At 40.1% G+C, this 22,073-nt stretch overlaps 1 protein-coding gene across 1 annotated transcript; it reads left to right on the forward strand.

The window, feature by feature from the left end:
- The first annotated feature begins 480 nt into the window (after nucleotides 1–480).
- On the forward strand, nucleotides 481–19,561 carry LOC142245829 (olfactory receptor 6B9-like). The gene is made up of 4 exons (XM_075318838.1): nucleotides 481–503; nucleotides 3,695–3,723; nucleotides 9,888–10,725; nucleotides 19,462–19,561. The coding sequence occupies exons 1-4, from the start codon at nucleotides 481–483 to the stop codon at nucleotides 19,559–19,561; spliced, it is 990 nt and encodes a 329-aa protein (XP_075174953.1).
- Nucleotides 19,562–22,073: the final 2,512 nt, after the last annotated feature.

Consider the following 22,073-nt stretch of genomic DNA (forward strand, 5'->3'; position numbering starts at 1 on the left):
CATCCGTGTGAATGCCGTGCAGCGCCGGTGATCGGGGATCGGTGAGTATGAGAGAGGGGGGGACACTTCAGTCAATCGGGGGATTAGCGGTCACCGGTGAATCCTTCACAGGTGACCGCTAATCAGTACTCGACACAGACAGAGCCGCGGTATGAGGATGAAGTCGGGTGAAGTTCACCCGAGTTCATTCTCATCGCGCAACTCTGTCTGCTGTCAGCCGACATTTATAAACGACATTGTGCATCACACACACGGACATTACACACGGACATTACACGTACACATACACGTTAATTCCACACGCACACACGGACGTTCTGCACACAAACACGGCTAGCATACGCAATTCACACAGGTGCCACACGGACCATAAAAACGGACACAAAAACGGGACACGGACCCGAAAAACGGCCCGTAACACACGTGCGTGTTTTTCACGGACGTGTGAAGGGGGCCTAAAGCAGATAGTCGGATGCAACTATGCAGAGAATGAATAGTCAGGGGTAACTGAACCAACAACTGTTTAATTAATAATAATAATAATGTTTTATTTCTATAGCGCCAACATATTCCACAGCACTTTACAATTCAGAGGTGACATGTACAGACATTATGAGACAATACATAGTTACATAGTTACTTAGGTTGAAAAAAGACCTAGGTCCATCTAGTTCAACCTTCCTCCACCAGTTCTACATTTAGTCACTAAGTCATTTATAACCAACAATGTTTTGTGTACTGAGGAAATCATCCAGCCCTTTTTTAAAAGCTGTTATAGTATCTGCCATTACTACCTCTTGTGGTAGGGCATTCCACAGTCTGACCGCTCTAACTGTAAAGAACCCTTTCCTATTTAGGTTTCGGAATCGCTTTTCTTCCACTCGCAGTGAGTGCCCCCTAGTCCTTAGTACTGTCTTTGGAAGGAATAAGTCATGTGCCAGTCCTTTATATTGACCACACATGTATTTATACATATAAATGAGATCTCCTCTGAGACGTCTTTTTTCTAAGCTAAACATATCTAACTTTTTCAACCTGTCATCATATGGGAGGCCTTCCATTCCTTGTAATAGTCTAGTTGCCCACCTTTGAACTGACTCTAACTTCTGAATGTCCTTTTTAAAATGTGGAGCCCAAAACTGGATCCCGTATTCCAGATGTGGCCTTACAAGTGATTTATAGAGGGGTAACAATACGTTGGGATCACGGGATCTAATCTCTCTTTTTATACACCCTAAAATCTTGTTTGCTTTAGCAGCTGCTGCTTGACATTGAGTGCTGCTGCTCAGCTTATTTGTAATGAGAATACCCAAGTCCTTCTCCTGTTCTGTAGTCCCGAGTTTACTTCCATTTAATGTATATGCAGCTATAGGATTACTCCGTCCTAGGTGCATTACTTTACATTTATCAACATTAAATCTCATTTGCCAAGTATCTGCCCATTCTGACATCTTATCCAGATCTTTTTGTAATATTGTACTATCCAGGTCAGTTTTTAATATCCTACATAGTTTGGTGTCATCGGCAAAGACTGACACTGTACTATCAATTCCATCCACAAGGTCATTAATAAAGAGAGTAAAAAGAATCGGTCCAAGCACAGATCCCTGCGGCACCCCACTGCTGACTACAGCCCATTTAGAGAATGTACCATTTATGACTACTCTTTGTTTCCTATCTTTTAGCCAATTCCTTACCCAGTTGCATATTGTGTCCCCTAGTCCTTGCTTCTGGAGCTTTAGTATAAGGCTATTATGTGGTACAGTATCAAATGCCTTTGCAAAGTCCAAATAAATCACATCAGCTGCATTACCAATATCCAGGTTTGAACTTACCCCCTCATAGAACCCCAACAGGTTGGTTAGACACGACTTATCTTTCATGAATCCATGCTGTTTGTCAGTTATCATATTATTTTCTGCAATATATTTTTGCATGTCATCCCTTAAAATGCCCTCAAAAACTTTGCATACTACTGATGTCAGGCTTACTGGACGGTAGTTGCCTGGATCTACCCTCTTACCTTTCTTAAATATCGGTACCACATCAGCAATCCTCCAATCCTGAGGCACCAACCCTGTTACAAGTGAGTCTAAAAAGATGAGATACAGCGGTCTGTCGATTACGGAGCTCAATTCCCTCAATATTCGTGGATGAATGCCATCTGGTCCTGGGGATTTGTCAATGTTTAATTTACTCAGACGTAGGCGTACTTCATCTTGTGTTAAATTAATTATATCGGGTGGTGGACTTTGATTTTTCACTTGTTGAATGATCCCTGGTACAGTCAGTTCCTTGGTGAATACAGATGAGAAATGTCTATTTAATATCTCAGTCTTTTGTTTGTCCTCTATAACTAACTTGTTATTATATTTTAAGGGGCCGATACTATCCTTTGTTTTCCTTTTGGCATTAATGTATTTATAAAAGATTTTGGGATTTATTTTAATGTCATTGGCGATTTTTGTTTCAGTAGCTAATTTTGCTTGTTTGATTTCTTTTTTACATTTCCTATTGATATCTTTATACTCCTGCAATGCTATTTCTGTATTCTCAGCCTTTAAGATTTTAAATGCCCTTTGTTTTTGTTTTATTATACTTTGTACAGTCTTATTTATCCATAGTGGTTTCTTTTTATTCCTGGACATTTTATTACCACTGGGTATACGTTTTTTACAGGACTCTAGTAGTATATCCTTAAACTTACCCCATTTATGTTCGGTATCCCCAGTTACCATGACTTTGTCCCAATCTACACATTTAAGCTCTTCCCTTAATTTGTTGAAATCAGCTTTCCTAAAATTCCAGGTTTTAGCATTCCCCCTTTGAAATGTTCTATTGAATATTATGTTGAAGCTTACCATATTATGATCGCTGGTGCCCAAGTGCTCCCGGACCTGTAGATCTGAAATTGTATCCGGTCTATTTGACAGGACCAGATCTAGCAAATTATCTCCCCTGGTCGGTTCACCTACCATCTGAGAGAGGAAATGGTCTTGAATGGTAGATAAGAACTTACAGCTTTTAGCAGAACCAGAAGATTCTATGTCCCACTGAATGTCTGGATAGTTGAAATCCCCCATAATAAGAACCCGATTATTATTATTAGCTGCCTTTTCAATTTGTTCCAGCATTTCACCCTCTATTTGTTCAGGTATGTTAGGAGGCTTATAGCAAACTCCAATTAGCATTTTTCCATTATTCCCCTCCCCATGTACATTTACCCATACTGACTCTACATTGTTGCTGTTCCCCTCAATGTCATCATACAACACAGGTTTTAGGTTAGATTTAATAAATATACACACCCCACCACCTTTTTGGCCTTTCCTGTCCTTCCTAAATGTACTATAACCCTGTATGTTTGTCACCCAGTCATGGCTTTCATCCAGCCAGGTTTCCGTAATGCCCACCACATCATAATCCATGGTTAACATAAGAGTCTCCAATTCATTCATTTTGTTTGCAAGACTTCTTGCATTTGCCAGTAGACATTTAATCCTATTAACACCTTTATTACTCCTAGCCTCCCTACGTTCCTTGTATGTCCCATCCCCCCCTAATCCTTCATTGACCCCTACCGTCTCCCTGTCTCTATCTGCTCTATCTATCCCCTTATTTGCTCCACTACCCTCCCTCCCCCCCCATCCTAGTTTAAAAGCTCCTCCATCCGTCTGACCATTTTCTCCCCCAGCACAGCTGCACCTTCCCCATTGAGGTGCAGCCCGTCCCTACCGTAGAGCCTGTAGCCGACTGAGAAGTCGGCCCAGTTCTCCATGAACCCGAACCCTTCCTTCCTGCACCAATTTCTAAGCCACATATTTATCTCCCTAAGCTCCCGCTGTCTTTCTAGTGACGCTCGTGGCACCGGTAGTATTTCTGAAAACACCACCTTGGAGGTCCTGGACTTCAGCTTCTCTCCTAGTTCCCTGTAATCATTTTTAAGGACCTTCCACCTGCCTCTAACTTTGTCATTAGTACCAATGTGCACCATGACATGACCGCTGGGTTTTCCCCAGCCCCACCAAGCAATCTGTCTATCCGATCCACAATATGCCGAACCCGAGCACCCGGCAGACAACACTCTGTTCGGCATTCACGGTCTCGGCGACAGATGACCCTGTCTGTCCGCCTAATTATAGAGTCCCCTACCACCAACATCTGTCTGGGCTTTGCTGCACTCCTATTTCCCTCCTTCCTACAGCAGTTGTTTTCCTGGTTGCTAGGAGCAACATCCTGCTGTAGTGACCCTAGTCCAGGCCCTTCATTCCTAATATCAGCCAAACAGGCATATTTACTAGGTTGTGCCAGGTCAGGACTAGGCTCCCTGACACTTTTCCCCCTACCTCTTCTTCTAACTGTTACCCAGCTACCTACCTCTGGGTCCTGATCTTCCCCACCTCCACCCTCCTCCATATCACTGGCCCCAGCCAGAGAAAGCTCAGTGAGCTCTAAACTCCTCTCCAGGTTTGCAATGCCCCTTAGTGTTGCAAGCTGCTTATTTAGATCAGTTACCTTGGCTTCCAAACACGCAACATGCTTGCATCGAGTGCAGACATAGTCACCCTCGAACGGCTGCTCAAGGCATGCATACATCTGACAAGATACACACCTGGTAGCATTGTCCATGGAGCACCTATCAAATGGGGATCAACAGTAAAGTAGAAAAACAAAGAGAAAAAAACTAAAGAAACCCAATGGAAAACGTCTAAGGATAAATTCAAACTATGTTCTTGTGTCAAACTATGTAATTGTGTTGAAACTATGCACTTATCTTAAATTCAGCACTTAAGTTCAGTTCAGCACCTCGCTCGCTCCAAAATAACAAAATTAAGATACCAGGAGGAGTGAGGGCCCTGCTCGTAAGCTTACAGCCTATGAGGAAATAGGGGAGACACAAAAGGTGAATGGGGGGAGAAAAGCTTGTTATATATGGTCCAGCCACCAATTTAATAGGGGATTCAAAAGCAGCTGCATGAACCCGTCATTGGCCAGAATTTATACAGGTACAGGGGACGAGAATTGGAAGTAAATTTTTGGGAAGGGCAGAAAGGGACTAGATTAGATCAGGGCAGTGAGGTGATAGGCTAGTCTAAAGAAATGAATTTGTAGGGCCCGCTTAAAGGTGTGGATGTTGGGAATTAATCGGATTGCTCTTGGTAGTGTGTTCCAGAGCATAGGCGCAGCTCGTGAGAAATTAACTTTATTTAAACTAAGAATTATGACCTAATGATATGACACAAGTAACAGTGGAAAATCAGAGTACTTCACATAATATAAATCAACAACACGGATTTCCAGTATACAATAACAGAATTATTTACACGGCATTACTCCTATCATTTACTAAATGTCACTGACAGTGCTATCAAACTTTAGATCCCTCTAACAGGGAAACGTCAGTGTCACTCTATTCATAACTATCATCTACTTATCTAAACAATACTAAACACTGCACAGGCCCTAGTATATATAGTATAATATACTACTTGCTAGGCAACAAGTCAAAATCAGGTGTTTCCTCACACATTATGCAGGCTGGCTGCCTACGCTCTCTGAAGCATGGCCTAAGTCCCCACTGAATACCGTATCTCTGGCAGGAAATAATGGCCTGGCTCTGGATTTTGACCAACGTAGTCTACTGCTTGACTATGAACTTGGGGCTCAGGACACTGACCTGCGTAGTCTGATCTTCCTCATGTACTTCTAATTGCGCAGATCATGGGTTTCTTATGGTTTTATAACAGTTCTTCTACCCAGCTCAGGTCACTGATCTTCCTCTTAACTTAGATCATGGATCTTCCTCTCAGCTTAGGTCTTACCTGGGACCCCACCGTTTCATGGATGCTTCTGGGGTGATGGGGTATAAGCCCACAGGGCCTACCTGGACAAGATATGACACCAAGTCCACATTTTCGCTAGTCATTGGAACCTTTTATATGTTAGAATTTTTAACCATGCGAGAGCTGTCACATAACTTGGTTTCCCCGCTTATCTCATTCCTCCAAGAAACTGACGTTTCACTTGGTAGTTCTGGCCTGCTCTTTTTTTCTTTTGTTCCTGCTATTACAATGTATGGACACTACATGACAATGTTTACTTGCATTTGCTACTGCATCCCCTTACATAAGCCCAGATACAAAATAGCATTGAATTCCACAAGAACGTGAGTAGCGATAATAGAAGGGTCCAGATTCTGAGAAAAAGTTAGTAAGTCAGAACAAAGAATTGGTAAATTCAGACTTCCTGCCAAATCCACAATGAGATCTCATAAATGTCTATTAGATGGTTGTCTCACCCATTGGGCTTGCACCTACACTACAGTTGAAATGTATGGGGTTACCCAGACAATTTTGTCTTTTCCATGAAAAATCATACTTTTATTTATCAAATGAGTTGCATAATGAATAGAAAATATAGTCCAGACATTGACTAGGTTAGAAATAATAATTTTTACTTGAAATAATAATTTTCTCCTTCAATCTTTGCTTTACCAAAGAATGGTCCATTTGCATCAATTACACCTTTGCAGACCTTTGGAATTCTAGCAGTTAATTTGCTGAAATAATCTGAAGATATTTCACCCCATGCTTCCAGAAGCCTCTCCCACAAGTTGGATTGGCTTGATCGGCACTTTTTGCGTACCATACGGTCAAGCTGTTCCCACAACAGCTCAATAGGGTTGAGATCTGGTAACTGAGCTGGCCACTCCAATACAGATAGAATACCAGCTGCCTGCTTCTTCCCTAAATAGTTCATGCATAATTTGGAGGTGTGCTTTGGGTCATAGTCCTGTTGTAGGATGAAATTGGCTCCAATCAAGCGCTGTCCACATGGTATGACGTTGCAAAATGTGATAACCTTCCTTATTCAAATTCCCTTTTACCTTGTACAAATCTCCCACTTTACCAGCACCAAAGCAACCACAGACCATCACATTACCTCCACCATGCTTGACAGATGGCATCAGGCACTTTTCCAGCATCTTTTCAGTAGTTCTGCGTCTCACAAATGTTCTCTGGGGGGTCCAAAAACCTCAAACTTCGATTCATCTGTCCATAACACTTTTTTCCAATCTTCCTCTGTTCAGTGTCTGTGTTCTTTTGTCCTTATTAATATGTTCCTTTTATTAGCCAGTCTCAGATATGGCTTTTTCTTTGCCACTCTTCCCTGAAGGCCAGCATCCTGGAGTCGCCTCTTCTCTGTAGACGTTGACACTGGTGTTTTGCGGGTACTATTTAATGAAGCTGCCAAGTGAGGACCTGTGAGGCCTCGATTTCTCAAAAAAGAGACTCTAATGTACTTGTCTTGTTGCTCAGTTATGCAGCGGGACCTCCCACATCTCTTTCTACTCTTGTTAGAGCCTGTTTGTGCTCTCCTCTGAATGGAGTAGTACACACCGTTGTAGGAAATCTTCAGTTTCTTGGCAAATTCTCGCATGGAATATCCTTCATTTCTAAAAACAAGAATATACTGTATAGTTTCACATGAAAGTTCTCTTTTTCTGGCCATTTTTAGAGTTTAATGCAACCAACAAATTTAAAGCTCCAAATTGTCAACTAGCTCAAAGAAAGGTCAGTTTTATAGCTTTTCTAATCAGAAAAACTGTTTTCAGCTGTACTAACATACTTGCTCAAGCAATTTCTAAACATCCATTAGCCTTCTAGCACAGTTAGCAAACAAAATGTACCATTAGAAAACTGGAGTGGTGGTTGTTGGAAATGGGCCTCTATAAATTGATGTAGATATTGCATTACAAACCAGACGTTTGAAGCTAGAATAGTAATTTACCAAATTAACAATGTATAGAGTGTATTTCTGCTTAATTTAATGTTAGCTTCATTGAAAAAATGTGCTTTCCTTTCAAAAATAAGGAAATATCCAAGTGACTCTAAACTTTAGAACTGTATATGTCCAGAACAGATCACTACTACATTCAGATGAAGAATAAATGGAGAAGGGGAGACTTGTGAATATGTTTTTTTCTATTCTGTGTTTTTATTCATTAGTGCGTTACATAAACACAAGAGCATGTGAACATTTTTTATATATCTTGTAAAAATCCACCCCTTTTACAAAATACTTAGGCATAGATTTTATACTTTGAAAATTAAGAAGTAACAATCCTACATTTTCATCGCTGATAAATATTTGTGCTTTCCAAGATTGATTTCTTTTGGGAAGCAATTAGTCTAAATGCTATTGTTGTAATTACCTAAGAATATTATTTGCTTATCTGGTATACTCTTGTGTATATGGCTTAAAATACTCATCCACAGATTTTATATATATATATATATAACAATACCTTTCTGGTAAAGCATAATATGATCTAAAATAACATGTGCAATAATCATTATGCAGTGTATTCCCAGGCTTACTTCTCTCATTGTAAGTATCCAGTTTATTGTACAAAAATGTATGCAGTGAATAAAAAGTGCTAAAAATGAAGACAATAGGGTAACATTTCTTTCAGTAATATAATCAACATAGGATACAAGTTCCGTTTTATCCAATATATGTTTCCTATATTTCTCTTTTTCACATTCTTTTCCAAATTAATAAAACTCCAGTTTCTATGAATTATAGATGTTCTTTACCCAAAGCTGAATACCTGCATAGTAATGATATCCGCTAGTCATCTGAAAATAATATATTATATTATATATATATATATATAAAAAAGATGTGTATATATATATATATATATATATATATATATATATATATATACCGTATATATCTTCTTTGACATGAATAATAGCAGATTATGTGTAGATCCGCATTTTTCTAATCTTACTTGTGCATTGATTCTTAGTGTATATTTGATTTCTTAATACAAATTGGCAAATAAAGACCAAAATACACAAAAAGTTGGAAACATCTGTTTACCTTTTCAGACATTGTATATGAGAAGTTTATTTATAAGCTCTTAAAATTTTCATTTTCATGTCATTCATATTAAAACATAGCTACAGGAAATGCTAATTAAATAAATAAATATATATATATATATTATATATTTTGACACTTATCCTACAATTGCAATGTTCACAACTTGTTATTACCACTACAGCTCTCATAGAGATTGACAACCAGCTTTCATAAATCCCTAGAATGCAAATCTTTTTGGTAACTCAAGAATTTGTATTTATCATTTGTTTAGAAGGAAGTACTTGAAGTAAAGAGAATACAGACAAGAAATTACCCCCAACATGTTATATAATGTGAGGATGTCCAATAGGGATGATAATAGTACCAACAAAATACTATACACTTGACCTAAAAACTGTAATTGGAAAATATTGATCTTGAATATGCATTATAGGGTATCATAGTAATAAACAAGGTATGCTTCTAGTTTCATATGGATTTTTTATTGGTTTATGAACAGAACCAAAAAAATGAAATTGGGGCAAAAATGTATTCAATAAATTAAGTTGTTCCATCATGTCAATTTTAGAGTCATACTCTACCCTAGAAGCAGCAGTATATCTCAACATTTGGCACCCAAAGGAGTATTGTATGGTCGCACTTAATCCCTATTACTCCACATGAGGGAAATTGATGTGTTATCATAAATCCCCATCCAGATAGATCTATACATTGCATATTGCCTAATAAGTAGTTGTACCATACTGACTGCAGTGTACCCAAAGCAGTGCTATTTACTAAGTTTATTAGGAAGTGAATTTATTTCAGGATAGTGACTTTTTAGGTTTCTATAGAACTTATATTATGTTAGTTGTGCAACATTTCAGCAAAATACATTTACATTACAATTGTTTCTATTTTGCTTTCTAGTATCATGGAGATGAAGAGTATAAATAACACTCAGGTTACAGTCTTTTTCCTTTTGCAGCTTTGGGATACGTCTGTTGCACAAGTTGTTTTTATGATCTCTTTTGGTCTCATTTATGTAGCAACGTTATCTGGAAACCTCATAATTATCATCATCTGCAGGTTTGAAAGAACGCTTCACACGCCAATGTACTTCTTCCTCAGTCATCTCGCTGCTCTGGAAATGTGCTACATTTCTGTCACTTTACCCAAAATGCTTCATGGTTCAGTGACTGGAAACAGCACAATATCATTTGTGGCTTGTCTTACTCAGCTTTATTTTTTTGGATCTCTGGGATCTACTGAATGTTTTCTGCTTGCCATAATGGCCTATGATAGGTTTGGAGCCATATGTAAGCCTTTACGCTATCACAATATCATGACTACAAAGTTTTGTACTGTTTTTGTTAGTTCTTGTTGGTCTTCGGGATTCATATCCACTATGTCTTCTATACTTTTCATTTCCACATTACAGTTTTGTGGCCCTAACCATATCCAGCACTTTTTCTGTGATATCACTCCACTTCTTAAGTTGTCATGTACCAATGTCCATCAAACAGAGACTTTGATTTTTCTCTTAGCCTCGGTAATATTGGTCGGTTCATGCTTGGTTACATTGTTATCTTACTTCAAGATACTTACCACTATAATGGCTATTACTTCAGGGACTGGAAGAAGAAAGGCAAGCTCCACTTTTGCTTCCCATCTCACAGTTGTAACTATTTACTACAGCACAATGATTTTTGTCTATGTTCGCCCAACCACTACTGGGGCTTCTAGCTTTAATAAGATACTATCTGTGCTTTATACTATCCTCACTCCTTTGCTTAATCCTTTTATATATACTTTGAGGAACAATGAAGCTCAATTAGCACTGAGGAAAACAAAAGATAGAGCTATATTACATTTCAAAAAGTGTTTCTGATTGTAGTCATATTATTCAAAAAAGCCATAAATCTATTGACATTTTTTTATCATATACAAATGACTGTTTTATATTGGATTGTCCATTGACTTTTTTATTAAAGGGTAGCTAAACATTTTTTTACATTTGTTTTATATATTTTAATATGCATCTAATTGCAAGATGATTGTTGGTGGTCGAGGTCTATTTAATCTTTGTCCTACTCTTTTTGCATCCTGGAGCACTTGCTATTTATTCCTGTTACCTGGTTGCAGGGTATTTAGCAGTCAATGCGGTCTCAGGACCTAAACTCCCATAAATCTGCTTGCAGTTGGAGTGACGGCAAATTATAAAATGTGTTAAAAGGTTACTTTTCAAGACATCTATAGCATTTTTATTAGCAAACATTGTTGGCTTCAAGCTTTTTGGGGGTTTTGGGCTACACAGAGACATCGGTTGTATGATAGCAACTTTCGCAGATAAATCACACGATGAAAAGTATTTGTGTTATTAGCTACCTGTAATTTGCTAATAATTATTTTAGAATTTAAATTTGGGCCAAATCACAGACAAGTAGCATGAGTGCATTAAGTCACACACAACTTAAATTGAAGCCCATAGGGTGACGTTATATGTCTAGTTTAAGAGTTGCAACCAAAAATAAAAATATTGATGCAATGTTGAAATGTGACCATGCAATTTCTATGTCATCATGTATTTTTGCCTTACTTTTTCATTATCTAGAAAATATATAGGTTGCTGTTATTAAAAAGCATATTTCACTAGTTTGAGCATGTTTAACTTGGCACTAGTGAAGGGTGAATAGTAACTATTCATGTTCGGATAATGCTTACCGAGTTCTATTCCAGTATTCGACACAACAAGAAAAATGCTTGGGTTCGCTATTGACTTGCATTAGGATTGTTATTTGTGACGAATACCGGAATAGTACTTTGGCATTTGTTACAAATAATCCGGACATGAATAGTTATTATTTGCCCATCACTACTGGTGACATAAAGGAATAATGGCTGTACAGCTGAATAAAACATAGTTTGTATATTCTAATTTGTTCTCTTTGTTGCGGAGATATTGGCTTGTAAAGTTTAGGTTATAATTTATGATAACCCCAACTGGGCATTATCAGATAGTTTTCACTTTGTGTGGGTACTTCTTCTTCTGCGTAATGTTGACTAATCATGAGCAGGCAGCAACGTACAATGAAAAAAAGCACACACACTCAATAGTTTACACTAGGTTTGTTTACTGTGGGAGTCATGTTTTAACAGACAGTTTGATCTCTTCAGTGATCTCATAAGACAGATGTGTATGACATGGTGCTGAAAAAAAAGAAAAGATGAGTGTAATTGCTAACACAGAGGGGACATACAGCAGAACCTTGTCTTATTGCAAACACTTCTATAAGCCTCTCCTGTCTGCACTGCTGCAAAGTTCCATGCCCCCAGACTGCCCTGAGATTAAAGCTGAAGAAATGTTAGTAATTACATTAATCTCTGCTATACTGGTGGTGATAAGGAAAAATTCCACAGTTTCGGAAAAGATATCTCTTTCTTAACAGCGAATGTCTGCTAAATCTCAGATTAAAAGGTTACTGAGTGCCAGCGAAGGAATTCAGACCAAACAGATATCTGGTATAAACCCCACTCAGTGAGAGCAGGTGCACAAGAGTGATGTGCTTTATTTTTACAAGCCTTTTATAGAGCTGTAATGGGTTAATCTCTTAGTAAAATTTCTAAGTATGCCATTGGTTATATTAAAAACATATGCAAAAACTCTGTGACGCATATCCATTTTTGGAATTCCCCCTCTGCGTCCCTTCCATTGCTCATGGCGCCATTGTCACGTAGCCCCGGGGTGCTTTATCTTGAATCCACCATAGCTCGAGGGGCCCTTGTCTCATGATGCCAGCTGCTGACCTTGGTATGCACATACTTGCTTTCCTGATATGCAGCAATACCCAGAAAACAGGCTCTCTCTACTTACTCATTTAAAAAAGTTTTAAAAAGAAAATTTGGTTATAGAAAAGCATATAAAAAGTATATATATTCTCACAGTATAAAAGCAAATAGAAAAATATATTGTATTCTCACAGTCCTCCCTAAAATATTTTTCTCTCTGATTCCCAAAGTCTATCCCTACCTGAATTACCTTTGAATCAGACTGGTCCGGAGCGGGGAGAGTAATGGAGTTTCACCGGATTGAGATTAATGATCCCTTTTGGAGCACTCCCCTTTAGGCCCGTTTCACACGCCAGTGAAAAACACTGACGTTTTTCACTGGCGTGTAAAACACGCACATGTCCCTCCATGTGCCGTGAATTACGGCACACGTGGGTTGTCTAAGTGCAATCCGGGCTCCATTCTCCATGGCCCGTGATTGCACTTAGAGATTAACTCACCTGTGCGAGCTCCCGCTCTCCATGGTGCTGATCGCTCCAGCGGTGCAGCATCCGGCCGGCGCTGACCCCCGCAGCAGCTGCTTCCAGGTCGGCTGTGTCGTGCATCATGAATATGCGCAACAGTAATGAGCCGGCTCAGAAGCAGCAAGCTGCACGGGCTGCAGAGGACATCGCTGGAGCCGGGTGAGTAAAAATGATTTTTATTTTAAAAGCACGTTTTTTTCTGGCACGTGTTTCACGGATCACACCACTGCGTGATCCGTGGGACATCAGTGATGCCAGAAAAAATGGACATGTCTCCGTGCGGCAATCACGGACACGCGGGTACGCCGCACAGAGACACGTGCAGTGAAAAATCACTGATGTGTGAGCAGACCCATTCATTATAATAGGTCTGCGTATGTCAGTGATTCTGGTACGTTTAAAAAAAAAAGCACAATCGTACCAGAATCACTGACGTGTGAAAGGGGCCTTATACCCGGATTGCTCAGGACCAGAGTATTGCCATTATCCCTGTTAATTCCCTGTACTATCATTATTTTTGTACTGGACTGTGGTTCTTATGGGATGTATGTACATATCAGATTCTTTCTCAGATTCATCAATATGGGGAAATGTCGGGGTCAATCCTTCTACACCTTTAAACAGTATTTTTTTAATACATGGGATAACACAGATTACTACAAGAAATAGAATTACAAATATTATCAGTATAGTTATGCCTATCTGGGCTCGCCACTTCTGTAATCCTGACATTCATGAAAAATATAAATCCCATGGGTCTGTCACTCCAGAATCCTTTTTAATCCTTCTGACAAACTAGTTAACTTCTCCAAGGCTATTGTTAATTTACCATTTGTACCAACATTTTCTGGAATATATGTACAGCAGGTATCCCCAATCATTTTACAGACTCCTTTTTCCGCTAAGATCATATCCAGAGCCATTCTGTTCTGATAGGCCATAGCTGACATGGACCCAAGCTGTTCCACTATTCCTTGTAAAGCATCTCTAGTATAATTAACAAACCGCTGCTGGTTATAATAAAGATAATTGATCCAGTCTACATTTTTGTTAATGGTTACTAGCGGAATAATGAAGGACTCAAATCCAGCCTTTATCTGATAGCTTGCTTTAAATTCATCTGGAACCCCCCCTAGGAACCCGTATAAGATCAATATAAACATGGGGGTCTAAACTTCCCTTGATCTCTACTTCCCTTCTACTTCTATGTATACCCATAGATTATGAGGCTCCTGCTCCCTCAGAGACTATGTGAAGTGGCATAAGAACTTTGGCCAGAGCACACTGTCCTGCCCAGTTGCCTTCCAATCTTGACCTGAATGTCCCATCTCCACAAATCCAATAAACATCCATGACTGGCTGAACTTGATTAAATAGTAGGCTACTGGTTCTATTGCTATATCTGGTATACCACCCATCAGAAAAAGTACCCAAAAACCTGCCATCGTTTGGTGGGATAACATTAAAACAGGTGTAATTACCCCTGTAAATGGTGATACCTGTCGCAGAATTCGGGGTTTCATTAACTACCGGATATTTTAGTTTCCATTCTCTACAGATTGTCTCATTAGAGGAGCTATTAGTAAAAAGACATAAACAACATTCCTCTATTTCTTCAGGAATATCTAGTGGAACAGTGCCTAGATGAGGTCTGGCTCCTGCACATGCAAAACACTTGAATTTATTGTACTGTACTGCAGCATACTTCATCCATTCTAACTATAAATTAGACTCCTTGTTCTATAGCATAAGTGTCCTCAAAGATCAAATTAGCTATGGCTATCATTCCTTTTTTTGTCAGTACATGGGATATGTCAAGTAGTAATGGGTTAGTCTGCTTGTATTGTCTTTGTTTTACTTTGTCCCATTAACTCGTATATTTGTTCATACTTTTGAGTCTCAGTATGCCTTTAGGTCCCCCCATCCCCATCCATTGTATGTTGATAGCCAGAAATCTGCACCAAAGAAGGATAATAACCAAAGATCATTAATATCCCGCATGACCATGGCTAAACCTAGTTATGTCACTAACTGTCAGACTGTAGGAACCTGTAACACCTTAGTTCTGACAATAGAAAACCCTATGAATAGAGATAGTGGGGATTTCTCTATTTATGATTTGAGGTTTATACCCCCAGTCACCTCCAGTATTCCAACCTGCTGCTCCCCAGTATCTACATACTCCAGTGTCCCAGTATTTATCCTCGACACATAAATACTGCTGTCCATGTTTAATATGTTGAATTCAACATAGCGGGAGAGCAAGCATGCTGTAATCCATGGGCCCAATGTCTGTCCTCGCAGTCTATGATCCTACAGTAATCTGCTTTAAGAGTTACCACTGTGGCTGAGGTTTCATTATACCAAAAAATGATAGTGCCAGCTTATCCTGTAATAGCAACTTGTTGACTTGAGATATGGGGCATAGTAATCATAAAGAGAAGATACAGCATCCTTTAGTCTTACGGCCTTGCCGAGATTTTCTTACAGTGTGAAGCATGGATCAAGGTAGGTCGCCCTTCCAATTTTACAGCTGTGGGAAATATTAAGAGCACCTGAAATGGGCCCTCAAACCGGGGTTGGAGTAGTCCCTTCACATGTTTTTTTCACAAGAACGTAATCTCCTGGTTGTATCGTATCTCCAGTTGTCTCAGCTTCCGGGTCTGGAATGGAAGAGTAAACCGCATTGTGTGTTACCTCTAAATTCATTACAGAGGCCTATGACAATGGTAGACAGTTTGTCATATCCTACACTCAACTGTTGTGGTTAGTACTGTCCTAATCTTGGAGGCCCCCCAAACAGAATCTCATAAGGAGTTAGCCCTGTAGGTTGGCGTAGGGTGTCTCTGACTGAGTACAGGGCTATGGGCATTATCTCAGGCCAGGGAAGAGACAGTTCCTGACTGGCTTTTAGAATTTTATTTTTCAGGGTCTTTCAACTTTGCCACTCCTCTGGGGGTGGTAGGATGTGTGAAGACCTAAGTGTGCTCCCACTAGGGACCAGAGCTCTCTGGTCACGTCTGCTGTAAAGGCAGGGCCTTGATCGCTCTCTATAACTTCTGGGATTCCAAAGCGACAGACTACTTCTGTAAGCAATTTCTTGATTGTTGTTTTGGCTGTCATGTTGGAGAATGGGTAGGCCTTGGGTCATGCTGAGAACATATCTGTTACCACCAGTACATGGCATTTTGTAATCAAACACAGCTCTCTAGTTAGATCAGTGAGAACAAACTGTCTGTCATTACATATCTTATACACGAAAAAGTCTGTTCTAAGCTGTTGAGGAGGTGTGTTCTTTTTTTCCCCTGTATGTTAGTGCCTACCTGAGATTGGTCAACATCATACAGTAAGACAAATACATGACATAATAGAATATGATCAGCAATGATTTTTTTGCAAAAATAGAGAACAGTAAAATTCAATTCTATATTCTGCCTTATTTCATTGTCAATAGAGAGATGAATATCAGTATCATTGAGAGGACATGCTTATAACCCAATCACTAATTTTCAAAAAGGACGCCTCTGAACTTACACTGTAGATCAATTTTAGCTATTTTAGCTAAATTCTGCAAATGAAAAGGAAAACCTTTAACCCATTCAGGACAAGATTACTTGGGACCTTTAGTCTGATCGATATTTAAAAAAAAAAATTCTACTCGTTCAAAGAGCCATCATTTTTTTTAGGTTCTTAGGTTTCTTTTGACATTTTGAGAAGCTTTTTCTTTACTGTTTCTGTTGGTATTGTTTGACTTGCATAATTGTTGTTTTCACTATGGGAATAGGAACATTACAACAATTCAGCCATTGTTTTTGCTCTTTTTCACCTTACAAGATTTAATGAATAAACATGTTTTGAACGAAATCTGAATATGTATCACGACACTCACAAGATGATAAAACATTATTTTCTTTATTAAACTCAAAGTGCATTAGGGAAATAAAAATGGAGAGGGCAGACAGCACACAGCAATGTGTAGCACGCAAAAATTAAGTATTATAAGTGCAACCCACTATTCTGTATATAAACTATCTCTGTTCAACATAACCTGTTGCCACATGAAAGAGGAGTTAGCTGCCACCTTTGTTACATCAAACATATTGCCTGCCACTAGATAACGTCTTTGAAACTGCCATCTGGATGGATGTACATTCCATTTTCCATTCCTAAATAGAATTTCTCCATTACCAAGGGCCATTGCATTAAAGAGGCATACCACCCCTAACTGTTTTATAACAAAATATCAACCCATCTGCCATCAGATAATGGAAATAAACCCTTGACCTAATAAACTTACCATACTTTGCTTCGAAAAAAAAACATTTTATGGGGAATGTTGGGGGAATCATAGAAGTGTTTGAGGGTTTCAAGGTTATAAAAGTGCACGATTTTTTAGTTTTAACGTTCTTTTATTGAGTTAGTCAGGATTATGGTAAACACAATGAAACACAATATTACAATTCTTGATACAGATACAATAGTCTTACATCTAGACGCCTCCATCAAGTGGAGTCAATTAACACAGGTATCAATCAATTCCCAATTGAGGTTATAATACTTTATTTCTTAATTTACCGAAAAATTCAAAACTAAAGTTTTAGAAAGACATCGGTCAAACCTGAGGAAAAGGAAAATGAAAAAGAAGAGGGAAAAATAAAGGGGGGGGATAGGGATTCCACCTCCAACAACGGAGGTCCCACAATTTTTTTAAGGAATAAATGTGTGTGTGCATGCATGTAATGTAGTGTGAGTGTGATAATATACTCAACCCCCACCACTACCTCCAATGTACAGCACCGGTCTTCTCCTGTCATTGACATCACCCCTCTGCAGACTGGCAACATTCCTGGGAAGTGACTTCTACAATGCAAGTTTATTGGGCCTTCGAATGAAGCTCCCTAGTGTCATGGTTCACCTCCCCGTCCACATGGCTAGGGGGCGGAGCCTTCTCCCAGGCCTCACTTCCGGAGCCTGGATGCCTTAAAAGCTGACATTTCCAGTGAACCAGCGCCGGGTATAAGCTTAGCACTGCTTTGCCTGTGATTGCTGGTCCTGTGAGGGATATCCTGATCCGTCTGTTCCTGTGTCCCCGTGCCCTTGTCTGTGTTCTGTCCCCTGGTCATCCCTCCAGTCCTCTGTCCCCTCTCCTACCTCCCCACTCGGTTGCTTCCTCTGGTACTGACCTCGGCCTGACTTTGACTCTGCTTCTGTTCATTCCTCTGGTCCTGCTTCAGCCCGTACTGTGTTTGACCAAGCCTGCCTGACTATTCCTCGCACGCCCCGTAGCTCTGCTTCCCAGCTATGCTGTGAGGCAGTCTACGAGAACACTGTGTATTTACTTCCTGGTTCTCGTTGCTCTATGTAGTGTCTTCTGCTGCAGAGCTCCAGCTCCCCCTGGTGGCAGCTTGACACCTAGGCTTTCATTGTAAAAGAGACTTCCGGCTCACGCATAGAGTATAGAATAGGCCACCAGGTTTCAGTTGAGGTGATGTCGCTAAGAAGAGCAAAAGAGTGGGACTGGACACCAGAGAGGCAGTTTGTGAGTATATTATCACACACACTATATTACATACACATACACATACACACACACACACACACACACACACACACACACATTTAATTAAAAAAAAGTTTATGGGAATGCTTCTTAAAGCTACAGTATATATTTTACTGACATAATTTTGGGATCCATATGTTTGTCTGATCTCTTTTTATTCCTTTTTCTTAGAAGGTGCCATCAGTATAAAACAAAAATTGCTTTATGGGACAAATATTTTCACGTTATTAGTTGAACAATTAAGCATGCGGGGATACCAAATATGTTTTGATTTTTTTTATTTTCACTATGTACATTATGGAAAAAGGGTTACCTAAGCTTATATATATATATATATATATATATATATATATATATATATATATATTGCTATATTGTAAAAAAAAAAGTCTTTTTTTTAATATTCATGATTAGCTGCTTATTGGACTTGCGATCGCTTGATTACCTATATAATACACTTTACTATTACAGTATTGCAGGTTACTACAGTATTGCAGTTTATTGTCTAATTTAAGCTGTCCTATGAAGCCCTGCTACAGTTCAATTATATAGGTGTAATAATATGGCAAACATAGCGGCCTTCAGCAAAGCAACAATTTTGCAAGAGTGAGGAGCGTTGGATGCGCCTTCCTCTCCCATTCCTAGCTTTCTAAATGACAATTAACAGTGGCTTTTGAAAGGTTTAATTATTTTGATTGGAACTAGCTGAGATCACATAGGCTTAGGCCACAGCAGTTTCTTTTGGGCACTATGCAGCAATAACCTTTACTGTAAGGAGTGGGCTCAGTTTGCTGTTATTATTGAACACTTATGACTAGAAATGAGCCACCCCCCTAGCGTTTGAGTTCGGTTCGGCTCGTCGAACGGTGCCCTGTTCGACGAGCCGTTCAACGAGCCGTTCGACGAACCTCTCGAACCCCATTGAAAACAATGGGAGGCAATCACAAACACCTAAAAACACCTGGTAAACACCCTCAAAGATGTCCAAAAGGTGACAAATAACTCCCAAGACAACACAAACACATGGGAAAGTGACAAGGACAAATACCTATGCAAAAACTAAACAGCTGGACGAGGAAAAAGAGGAGGAGACACAGATATAGGCATGGCATGCCCTTCTAAAGTCATGTAAAACACAGCAAGGAGACTCCAAGCAGAGTCTCCCTTTTTTCCCAAAATTGGGCCACACAGACACCCCTTCAGTGGCATCACTTGTGCCCCAGTTGCAAACATGACAGGTAGATTTGCATAAAGCACATTCCAAAATACGCCAGCCTTAACTGTCCCCGGGATGACACCGGGGTAGGTAGCAAAGTCTTTGCTGATCCATGATTTGTTCATCTTGGATCATTTTTAAAAACACAGCAAGCAAGCGGACTCCAAACAGAGTCTCCCTTTGTTCCAACAATTGGACCCCACAGACACCACTTCAGTGGCATCACTTGTGCCCTAGTGGCAAACTGGATGCTTTGATTTGCATCAAGCACATTCCAAAATACGCCTGCCTTAACTGTCCCCGGGATGACAACAGGGTAGGCAGCAAAGTCTGCTGATTCATAATTTGTTCATCTTGGCTCAATTTTAAAAACACAGCAAGGGGACTCCACGCAGAGTCTCCCTTTTTATTCTAAAAATTGGGCCACACAGACACCCCTTCAGTGGCATCACTTGTGCCCCAGTTGCAAACTTGACAGGTAGATTTGCATAAAGCACATTCCAAAATACATCAGCCTTAACTGTCCCCGGGATGACACCGGGGTAGGTAGCAAAGTCTTTGCTGATCCATGATTTGTTCATCTTGGATCATTTTTAAAAACACAGCAAGGGGACTCCAAGCAGAGTCTCCCTATTTATTCCAAAAATTGGGCCACACAGACACCCCTTCAGTGGCATCACTTGTGCCCCTGTTGTACACTTCACAGGTAGATTTTCTTCAAGCACATTCCAAATCCACAAGCCTTTACTCTCCCCAGGATGACACCGGGGTAGGTAGCAAAGTCTTTGCTGAACCATGACTTGTTCACCTTGGCTCGTTTTTAAAAACACAGCAGGGGACTCCAAGCAGAGTCGCCCCTTTTTCCAAAAATTGGGCCACACAGACACCCCTTCAGTGGCAGCACTTGTGCCCCAGTTGCAAAATTGACATGTACATTTGCATCAAGCACATTCCAAATCCAAAAGCCTTTACTCTCCCCAGGATGACACAGGGGTAGTAAAGTCCTTGCAGATCCATGACTTGTTCATCTTAATGAATGATAGTCTGTCCACATTGTCACTGGACAGACGCGTGCGCTTATCTGTCAGCACACACCCAGCAGCACTGAAGACACGTTCTGAGACAACGCTGGCAGCTGGATACGACAAGATCTCCAAGGCGTAAGTGGAGAGCTCTGGCCAATTTTCAAGATTTGAAGGCCAAAATGAGCAAGGCTCCAGTTGCAAAGTCATGGCATCGATGTTCATTTGGAGATACTCCTGTATCATCCTCTCCAGCCGTTGACTATGTGTCAGACTTCTTGTCTCTGTTGGCCTTGCAAAGAATGGTCTAAAAAAATTATGAAACGATTCAATAAAATTGCTGTTACCAGCAACAGATACGGTGCTGCTGGTATGGTTAGACTGTTGATGACGAGACCGTCCCATGTTTGTCAAGTTACAACTGGGAGATTCACTCCGTGCACCACTGGTGTTTGTTGGAAAAGCCGAGCAAAGATTGAATAACAGCTTCTGCTGATACTCCTGCATGGCTGGAATTATTTCACAAATTTGGACTTGTACCGGGGATCTAATAGTGTGGCAACCCAGTAGTCATCATCACTTCTAATTTTGACAATCCGAGGGTCATGTTGTAGGTAGTGCAGCAAGAAGGCGCTCATGTGTCTTGCGCATCCATGCGGACCAAGTCCTTGCTGTGATTTGTGGCATAGAGGTGCTAACCATTCTTTCTTCCTCTGACATCTCCCCCCAACCTCTTTCAACTGAAATGTGACCAAGGTCTCCCTCATCTGCTGAGTCTTCCATGTCCATGGACAGTTCGCCCTCAATTTCTTCATGTTCTCCTTCACCTTCCTCAACATTTTGCCTGCTACCATGCGCCCTTGTTAATCCCTGTCCCCCATCGTCCCATGCCTGCCGCCTTGGTGATGATGAATGTCTGGACCTTGGTGATGTTGTTATCCCTTGCACATATGAATCCTCCTGTACTTCCTCCCCTTCCTGTTGAACCACCCCCTGACTCAGAATAGTGTTTAGCGTGTGCTCCAGCATGAAAATGACTGGAATTGTCATGCTGATAATGGCATTGTCAGTGCTAAACATATTTGTCA

This window comes from Anomaloglossus baeobatrachus, chromosome 1 (genome assembly GCF_048569485.1).
Source record: "Anomaloglossus baeobatrachus isolate aAnoBae1 chromosome 1, aAnoBae1.hap1, whole genome shotgun sequence".
Taxonomy (NCBI): Eukaryota; Metazoa; Chordata; class Amphibia; order Anura; family Aromobatidae; genus Anomaloglossus; species Anomaloglossus baeobatrachus.

What these genes read in the sequence shown, in the direction of transcription:
- LOC142245829 (XM_075318838.1), top strand. Translation starts at nt 481, where the DNA reads ATGCAGAGAATGAATAGTCAGGG. An exon ending in CAGAGAATGAATAGTCAGGG is followed by an intron (nt 504 to 3,694) that starts GTAACTGAACCA and finishes TTTCTCCCCCAG; the next exon opens with CACAGCTGCACCTTCCCCAT. An exon ending in ACCTTCCCCATTGAGGTGCA is followed by an intron (nt 3,724 to 9,887) that starts GCCCGTCCCTAC and finishes CTGTTGCACAAG; the next exon opens with TTGTTTTTATGATCTCTTTT.